This window comes from Neltuma alba, unplaced genomic scaffold, assembly GCF_004799145.2.
Source record: "Neltuma alba isolate B1F8T4 unplaced genomic scaffold, ASM479914v2 tig00007298_pilon, whole genome shotgun sequence".
Taxonomy (NCBI): domain Eukaryota; kingdom Viridiplantae; phylum Streptophyta; class Magnoliopsida; order Fabales; family Fabaceae; genus Neltuma; species Neltuma alba.
In genome coordinates, this window is record NW_021634740.1 from 37,571 (window position 1) to 47,799 (window position 10,229).

Sequence of the window (10,229 nt, forward strand, 5' to 3'; positions counted from 1 at the left end):
AAACTCGTTTAAATAAGGAAACTATTTTAAAACCCAAAAAACAAAAAAGGAGAATCAATCAAGCCCAAGAATTTGGTCGTAGATGTTACTTGTTAATTCTTCAACTGTGACGTGAAAGGTTAGTTTTCAATATTAAATTGGATTAATAGCATAATTCATCGCTGTAAGAATTGACCTAAATACTATAACAAAATGATTTAACAAAATAACAAAATTTTCAAAAAAATTGTTTTAGGCCTCCGGAGCTTGTTGAATTTTCCAAAAAACCTGTTGTTAACTGTTATAATAAAATTGTTAATAGCGTTAAAAAAGTTGTTAACTGTTATACTGAAGTTGTAAAAATTTTCAAAAAACTTGTTTCCGGCCACCAGAGCTTGTTGAATTTCCTAGAAAACCTGTTGTTAACTGCTATATTAAAATTGTTAATAGCGTTATAAAAGTTGTTAAACATTATACTGAAGTTGTAAAAATTTTCAAAAAAATTGTTTCTGGCCGTCAGAGCTTGTTGAATTTCTTAGAAAACCTGTTGTTAACTATTATACTGAATTTGTTAATAGTGTTACAAAAGTTGTTAACTGTTATATTGAAATTGTAAAAAAAATTTTAAAAAATTGTTTCTGGTAGCCGGAGTTCCTGTGACCAATTGTCGGCCGGTCACCGGAGCTCCGGTGACAGACCAGCCCGCCAATGGATGCTTTGATATTTTAAAAGCAATAAATACAATGACAGGTAATTTGGTCTATTGAAATCAAATTGGGATTTCTCAAATTCAGCAAACTATTTGGACATTATGAAATTCAAGTGTCATTTTTTTATCTTTTTCCCTTTTAACTTCCACCATTTACGCGAAAACATGCATATGGTCTCTTTGGCGAGGCATGAACCTTTTAAATTCGCATGTGTCACTCTAATTAGCTACTCAATATTAGTTATGAGTTATGAATTTATGATATGTTAATTAAATTTAAAAAAAAGAGCGGTAGAATAATTTTTTGGGTCAAAATGTCAAATAATACGAATAAAAAGTATTTCTTAGAATGGATTTATTAATCAATAGATGCAGATGCACAGTTAAATTTAATTTTATCCCTAATTTTTTTCTTGAAGTGTCTTGGATATCTTAAGGGTAGGACGCCGGTGGAAAAAAAAATGTTGAGGGTAGGAGAATAACGTTGTTTTTCATATATTAAAAAAATTAGTAATATTGCCCATATTGGTCAGGACCAATGGGATTAGGTCTAATAAAAAATGCCAACCCCTTACAATATAATTAGCCAATGTTTAAATCAATCTATAGAAGATATAGCTGGGAATACGGGCCAACCCGTCACAACCCGCGGGTTACGCGGTGCAGATTGGAGCAACCCGCATTTTGGCGGGCTAGAAAAATCCCAACCCTAACCCATCACAGCGGGTTGGCGGGCCAGCCCGCCATCTTTTTTTTGGTTTAATTCTCAATTTTCAAATCTTATTTTTATTTAATTTTTTAAAATAGTAAATGATGATCTAAAAGTTTAAAAGCAATCACAAATATAAATGATGTTTAACCACATTTAAAATAGTCAATACAAATATAAAATAATATATTATAAATATTTTACATGATTAACATTCAACATCAACTCATCAAGTGATAAATTTTATAATTTTTTTCCATACAAATGCCATGTTTGATACAAAACACTATCTCTTAATAAATTAGAAGTGCTTTTATCTAATTTTTTTTAAAGTTCATTTATCATGTTTTTCTAGGACACTTTTTTCGTAATAAATATTGTCTTATATTTGATTGTAGTTATTAAAGTTTTGCTAATATAGTATGCTTATTTTTAAAAAATATTTTTTGTTTACATATGTATTATGTAACATGAAAATTGAAATGTAAATAAGAGAAGAAAATTTTCAAATATAATCACATATTATTTATATGAAAAAAATTTTTTTAAAAAAAAGTGGCGAGTTAAGCGGGCCAACTCGCTAACCCGCCGGCTAGCCCGCCACAGCTTGCCGGTTATGCGGTGCAGGCCAAAGCAACCCGCATCTTGGCAGGCTAACAAAATATCAACCCTAATCCGCTCTTTTATGACTGGTTGGCGGGCTGGCCCGTGGGCTCTAACCCATATTCCTGGCTCTAATGGAAAAGATACTATGCGTAGCCAAAAAAAAAGGTTGGTCAGTAAATTTTTTATTAAAAAAAGGCATATATCCCTGTAAAAGGTTAAATTACTATTTTAACCAACCACTTTGATTGTTTACAGGTCTATGTGCTTTTCATGCCGGTTTGAGTTGTAAACTAAAATAGTGTGATAAATTATAAATCCTCCTCCAAAATTTACAAGTTCTTTAGAAATTAACAACTCAATTTATTCAAGATTTAATAAGTAAATATACCAACAAGCATTGATTTTGTAAGTTCTTTAGAACTAGACCTAATTTTTTAATTATTAGATATATTTTCTTTGTTTTTATTCAGAATAAACTTGTTTAAATAAGGAAACTATTTTAAAACCAGAAAAACAAAAAAGGAGAATCAATCAAGCCCAAGAATTTGATCGTAGATGTTACTTGTTAATTCTTCAACTGTGACGTGAAAGGTTAGTTTTCAATATTAAATTGGATTAATAGCATAATTCATCGCTGTAAGAATTGACCTAAATACTATAGCAAAATGATTTGACATCAACTATGGATTTAACCACAATATAATGATCAAATTTATTTAGTCACGTCAAATAATTATTTAGTTATTCATTATCAAGATTATATTAGATTGAAAGTGATAGCGACAAAATCATTAATTTTCTTTGATTCGATCATAGTCAAATTCTTTCTAAAGATATGATCAAATCATTATTACATTTGAGTTTTACAGTTTTATTCCTAATTTTGTTCGTAGTTCTTAAATCCAACATACTCCTCCGGTCCTAATTATAAGACCCAATTGACTTATTTGAGGAGATTAAGGAAGTAAGTTAAGTTGGTTATTTATAATAAATAAGTGTTGTTATTCCTAAAATATTCTTGATAATTAAGTATATTGGCTAAAACTATCATTATTAGAAGGATTATCTTGGGAAAAAATGCATAAATATAAGAGAGAAAATGGATTGGGTTTTATAATTAGGACCAAATAAAAATTCAAATTGGATCTTATAATAAGGACCGGAGAAGTACCATTCAATAAGAGGAATCTCTAAGTACTCTTTCACTTTTAAGCTTGTAATAAGAAAAGTATTATTCTCCCCATCTATATGTTTCTTTTTAATTTGAGGTTGATATAAACTAATTAATTAAAATGATGACATCAATGCCAAACTTAATCAATTTATTAAACACAAAATAAAGCTTGTTAAAAAGGTGTTTGGGAATAAATAAATATTTCTGATTTATTCATGATTTTGAAAACTACTATATTTTTTTTGGATTTTTGTTAATTCAATATTTAAAATATAGATGACAAGTTAAAATAACAATAAAAAGGGAAGGAAAATTTGGCAAATTTTAATTTAATATTTCATTTTTGTACTCGCGGCCTAGGAAAAGTGAATAATATAGATATCATACCAAATGAATATTTTTAGTGGGTGAGGAAAGTTATATATACTATGTTTTTAATTTTTTAAATTTGAAATTTAATATATATATAAGTAGGAAATTATATCATGCGTGAAAATTATGAAAATTTTTAAGTAATTTAATATTTCAGAATTAATATGATATCATATTTATTTGGGGAAACTGAATGAAAATATGATGATATTGTGTACCTAAATAAATAATAGGAGATGAAAGTTATATGATTTGTGGCAGGCTTAGTACAAATTTTAGTCATTTAAGTTTTTTTTCATTTTAGTTTTAGTTTTTCAAATTTATTTTTATTTAAAATATTAGTTCCTGATTCAATAAAAATTTAGATTATTTTACTTTTTAAGAGACTAAAACTTATAATTTGAAACTTGAGGGATCAAAACTAAAATAAAAATAAATTTAAAATATCAAAGACTATATTAACTCTTTATACTATTTATAAAAGAAAATCGTGTGTGTGAAAAAAAAAATACTCATAGTATTCTTTTTATTATAATATTCTAGACACCCACTTGGAATTATTTTATTAATCCATGTGGCTGTCTAGCAGGTTGCTTTTCGCCGGTTATATATGGTAGAGATATGATTGCCATTATTCCCCAGCTTTGTTAAAGAAAGGAGAGAAGGCCACTCTGTTTATTTTCCTTTTTTTTGACAATTTTTTTATTAAAAAAGTCACTTTTTAAAGGTTGTATTATACATATTTAAATTTTTAAAAACATCAGAATTTAAATAAAAAAATATTTTTTATTATTTTAAAAAGATTTTTTTTTTAAATAACTTTTGAAGGTAATCAATTATAATGAGTAAGAGAGACTAGAAAATAACTCTAAAGATACGTAGAGATATTATAAAAATAATTAAATAATAAATCATTTTCTTCAACAAGAATTTACGAAAAAATCATAAAATCTGAAAATTATCAAAAAATAAATCATTTATTTAATTTTTTCATTAAAAATCACTTTTTTTCTAAATTTTAATTATATTTTTTCAATTTTAAATATAATTAGAATTTGAAATTTTGAACTTTTAAACTAGATATGATGGATGGAAGAGATTAAAAGATAACAGCGTGCATGCATACCGGAAGATATGCAAAGATATTATATAAATTATTAGATAATAAATTATTTTTTAAAAATATTTATGCAGATATTATAGAATTTTAAAATCACTAAATTATGAATTATTTTATTTTATTTACAACCAAACATGAAGGAATTTCTACCCACAACCGTATAAAATAAATCTTTTTTATACCGACTCTAAAACATATAAAAAATTATATATAATAAAAAATTATTCTCAAATAAAAAAATCACCATTCGAGTAGCTTATGTCAACATTATCTTCCAAAAAATTTAACAGGACAAAAAGGTAATTCTCACATACCTTCCGCTATTTTTTAAATATGTCATTGAAAATATCATTGGATTGGATTCTGCCCCACAGAACCGAAGCAAAGCAATAACTTCACAGGAAAGCCTCTTACAAAGAGACACAGTAGCTATAGCAAAATGATGTTCTCTGGGAGAAGCATGGGACGAGGAGGAGGAGGCGGAGGTGGAGGAAGTATGTTGAGAACATTGGGGAGGGCAGTGACGAGAGTTGGGGTTTCTGGTAACGGAATACAAGAACCCTTTTCTTCTTCGTCCCCTGCCAGTACTTCGAAGTCTGCTCGCAGACCCAAGTCCCCACCCTGTCTGTCGGTGTCTTCTCCTGTCAATTGTCATTCTAAGAACCCTGTGTCTGGCTTACCCTTTAGCTATTCCTCCTTTGAGGGGGACGATTTTGATTGGGTCGCTGTAGATGGGTTTGAAGATGAGAGTTTTAATGGGTTTTCTGGTGCTTATGTTTTGGGTAATGTTCCTTCTGAGCAGGAGGTTGACGATGCTGTCTTTGCTCTTCAAAAGTAAGCTTGTCTTTCTTTAACGTTTATTGGCATGATTTGTTTTTGACTTTTTTGAGTTCATTGTTTGTTTGTAATGGTTGGCTGAGAAACCTTCTTTTGTAATTATGGGAGTTGTTCATTTTTCTTCATGCCATGGAATCATTGTGCAATTCTAATGATTATAGTGACAAACTCTCTACTTTATATGTCTTTTCTATCTGCAAGACGGAAATATTTACACCCTGATAGTGGTGAAGAATTTTGTCATACTTCTGTCTGTGGTTTGACTAATAAATAGTGCCGTTGAAACCATTAATCCATACTTTAGACCTGTCTCTACTTTATTTTGTCATACATGGAAATCTGTGAATGGGCTGGAACAGAAAATGAACAAGAATAGAAATGTAATTTTTGAGGCTGCTTCTTTCTAAAAATGCTATAAAATGATTGATCTTAGTATGGGCATGCTGAAGGCAGTGTATAATGTTCAGGCCTCTCTGGATTATGGCCATTTTGCGACTATTCAACTGCGTCACTATCATTTTAGATAACTGCGTGGGATGTCCATTTTGAACGTTTCATTGACATGTAAACTTATGCCCTGTTTAGTATCATTGAGGAAGAGCCATAGCTGCCTCCTATACTGATGTTTATTGCGTTTCTGTAATCATTACTGAAGCATTGTTTTTTTAATTACTTCAAAGTAGAGACATGAAGGTCATTTTTATCATTAAAACCACTTTTTTCTTTTCATGTCTCATTCCATTCCTTTCTATTTTGTATAATAAATCACCCCTTAAGAGATAACATAGTCTGTGTTGAATGCGTTGAATGCATATAATTGCTATGAAGTCCCCATTGCTGTAGTTTGAGGCGGAGTGTTCACATGGCTCCAAGTTAACAAGCAGTATGGGTTGGTGATATATTAGAAATCATTGTTTGTCCCTTTTTGTGTAGCCTCTGTCTAGGTCTTGATTAAATTTAAGGAGTTCCTCAATTAATCTTTCAATGGGAACATTTGTTGTAGTTGATTAGGTTGTTTTGAGCAGTTTTGCATGACAGATTTGCTTGCATTTGGAATTGGCATTTTCTCTTACGTTGGGCTTATTCGGTGCTCAAAATGGAAATGTAGTAAACAGGGAAATAGAATGGAAAAAGAAATTGATTTTGGGGATGAGACACGTCCCTTGTGTCTTTGGATAAAAAATAAAGATGGTTATTGTTGGATAATGATGATAGAAGTATAATGAATATGGTATATCTTGTTTTTTGTAGAATGAAAAGGAATCCTTTTTCTTTGCATGCACTAAACTTTTCCGGTGTCTTGGAAGAATTTTATTGTGGACCCATCTTTCTAAATTCTACTGCATTCCAATCGTGTAAACTTGCCTTCTTTTTAAATTTACACCAGTGATGTTGGTATTTTCTATATTTTTATACAGAGAGTTCTGTTCTGCCTCACATTTCCAGCCCAATAACGATAATTGTGGATTGAAGAATGATGTGTCAGATAATGTCACTATTCCTAGTTTACATGTTAGCACTGATGGATCTGAGACGGACTGGAAGGAGCCATCTTTGTCTCCATATGATACAAGAATGCGACGCTATAATGAATTTAATGGGGTTTATTCTGCATTTCAATTATTGCAGACTGAGCCAACTGTCCAGGTGCGTTGCATTCACTCTGTTCCCAGTGAAGCTTCTTAGCACAAGCATTTTCTTGTTCAAAATGAAAAATAAGATTGGAAAGCTTAAGAAGTTCCATTCATTTGTGTATTAAATCAAGTAAAATTATTATCTCAAAGCTGATATATACTGCTTAAGTGAAGTTGGTTTGAACTTATAATGTAGTCAATTTCTTGACCATAATGTAGCACTAGCTGACCTATATCTTCTGTTTTCTGTTGAAGACATGCTATGGGAAATATTAAAAGTTATATATGTAACCTGCTCTTGTGTAATAGACTAAAATATAGTTTGATCACTTTTAGTGTTTATCATGAGAAATAACCACTTTTCTTTCAACTGTAGATCCTGATGATTTAATTTTGTTAGTATATTTCTTTTCCACAATGATCGTCTTGCTGCAGAAAATGGTGAAATCGTTGGCAACTGACAAAGCAGTTTGGGATGCTGTTATGAATAATGAAGCTGTCCGCGAACTACGGGAGTCATTATCTTCAGGTTGGTTTCCAAATAGTTTATATGTTTTATCATAATATTTTTTCATGACTCTTCTATCTCATTTTTTTAGATAGTTTAAATTGTATGTTTATGGCTGAATTAAGGTTTGATTTGGACTTTGGACAGTCCAAATCTAATCAAATTTTTACTTTTCAATTTATTAGAATTATTTGGTATTGCTTCATTTAAAATAAAAATCTTAAAATTTAATTCAATACAGTTCAAGCAAGATGCACACATCGGGCACCATATCCATTTCCAGTGTTTTTTATCTCAATAATGTCATCTGTTGTGCTAATCTTACTGCTCCAAATGAGCAGTTGACCTTGATAACTTCTGAAGGCAGTAAAATTTCTAATTTGTAAGCATGAAAATCATCTCACGCTTCACTTATGATAGAGAGGTTATGGTTCCAACTTTTCTTTATTGCATGATGACATCTGGAAGGGTTCGTATTGACAACGCTTGCTGCTATTGCAGAAATAGTAATTGAATAGTTAAATTGCCCCAAAGATATATTGCAAGAGGATATCTATGTCTGATATTGTTCATACACTTCTGACATGGAAGGTCTGATTGAGTTCTGTCTAGTACATAGAATACAAAGTAATACAATGGAAAATAGAATGAAAAATGCAACTTGAAAAGAAAATTTGGCAACTTATGGTCCTTTTTTTAACAATATCTATAAGACAAAAATTGAAACTGTAGTTTTATTGTTAGTTTTTAAAATTTCTATGCATCTTTCATGGGTGCATTGCAAAAAATGAAGGAAAATCAAATGGGTCCCCAAATCATAATGATAATTATATTGTCGATGATCAAAATATACATGTATGGTTATTGCAATATGACTAATCTGAATTTTAAATTGACAGATAATGGGCGAGTTTCTGAGAGTTCAGATGAGACTTCCATGGGAAGTGAGTCTCATTCTACCACAAATGTTGTGATGTGGATATTTGACAGTTGCAGAGCAAAGTTTATGGAGTTAATTGAGAAGATTACAAAGATTGTGACTGATTTGTTCCAACCTGCAGTTCACAAGAGAGAGGAAGGAGCAGACTTACCTAATCCCTTCACAGACAAGCTGAGAACTTCCTTCATGCTTTCCATCATAGTCCTTTTGGTGGTGGTGGTGAATCGAGCAAGAAGGGTTTGACACAAATTTGACGACATGACATTTTATTGTTAATGGTTTGATGGATTATTTTGTATATAGACAGAAGTTGCAGACTTGAACACATTATTTATGGTTATTATTTTGATTGAGTTATGCTTGTTGTGGATTTTGAAGTCCTAGATTGTATCACCAAAAAAAAAAAAAAGGGTCCTAGATTAATGTTGGGGGATTGATGGCAACTCAGTGAGGTGGATTTTGTGTTATGGAATACCTTGTGAGTCAATCTACTAAGGTTATCCACTTATCTTATAATATGAGTAGATTTATGGGAAAATTAGAGAGAAAGGACCAAGAAAAGATTATATTTATTAGGGAGGATCTTAAAAAGTGTAATTATTTAGGAGGACCAAATATCAGTATATAAATTTTAAAAATACTAAAATACCCCCAACTAAATCTCCTACAATTTCTCTGACCACTAACTTTACAACCTATTTTTCGTTAATAAAAATATTTTTGCATTGTTATTTTACTTTTATATCCATATTTTTATGATCTTAGTTTTCAGGTCTAATAACAATAAATAATTAAATACTGTTCAAATAAAATACATCTAGTTGAAACTATAACCTCACTCCATCTATGCTCAATTGATTGCAAACCCTAAAAAAATTATAAACCACATAATTGTGAGTGTGAACTTTAAAAATTGAAATAACTAAAAAAGCAGCATGCTACCAACAAAAAGTATTAATAAATCACATAGATCATGACACTAATGTTATCTAACACATTATCTTGAGGAATCTCAAAATTAATCTCCAAATATTATGTAGATGCAATTAGATTCGCTGCATTAGTTGGTATAGTCTATGCAACATTACCGTCATTATTAATGATCTTATAATGACATAAACCATGAATTAACAACGGTTGGTAGAGGACAATGAAAAATATTAGTGGTCGAATCCATGTTAAGGAACAAGAGGAATGAGAGAGAGATGTGCCAGTATGAGATATTAAAGATTTAATAGATTAATTAAATCAAGGATTTAATTTAAAATTCAAAAGTAGTGGTTAGAGAAAAGACAGGAGATTTGGTTAGGGGTAATTTCATATTTTTAATAATATATTTTAATATTTGGTCCTCCTAAATAATTACACTTTTTAAGATTTAGTTTTTGCAGGTCCTTCTCCCTAATTTCCCCTAGATCTATTTATTCTATTTATGTTTAAAAACCATCTTTAACCAACCTAATATGAATTCAAGTTAATTTATTTTAACCCATTTCAGTTACGTACTAAAATATTTAAGAAAAATGAAAATATAAAAAGTATAATTTTAGTATTTGATACTTTAATGTCTCATTACCAATACTAACAATACAACATGATTTGTGGTCAACATCGGTAAAGAGGAGATAGAACATAAAATTA

At 30.1% G+C, this 10,229-nt stretch overlaps 1 protein-coding gene across 1 annotated transcript; it reads left to right on the forward strand.

The window, feature by feature from the left end:
• Positions 1–5,071: 5,071 nt before the first annotated feature.
• LOC114752247 (uncharacterized) lies at positions 5,072–9,060 on the forward strand. The gene is made up of 4 exons (XM_028940971.1): positions 5,072–5,503; positions 6,925–7,153; positions 7,576–7,669; positions 8,548–9,060. Exons 1-4 carry the CDS (start codon positions 5,109–5,111, stop codon positions 8,829–8,831), a joined length of 1,002 nt encoding a protein of 333 aa, XP_028796804.1. The 5' UTR covers positions 5,072–5,108; the 3' UTR covers positions 8,832–9,060.
• The last annotated feature ends 1,169 nt before the right edge of the window (positions 9,061–10,229 follow it).

Excerpts from the sequence above, each read along its gene's own strand:
- LOC114752247 (XM_028940971.1), top strand. The coding sequence starts at position 5,109 with ATGATGTTCTCTGGGAGAAGCATGGGACGAGGAGGAGGAGGCGGAGGT. Across the intron at positions 7,154-7,575 it reads AGACTGAGCCAACTGTCCAG|AAAATGGTGAAATCGTTGGC; the intron begins GTGCGTTGCATT and ends GTCTTGCTGCAG. Across the intron at positions 7,670-8,547 it reads ACGGGAGTCATTATCTTCAG|ATAATGGGCGAGTTTCTGAG; the intron begins GTTGGTTTCCAA and ends TTAAATTGACAG.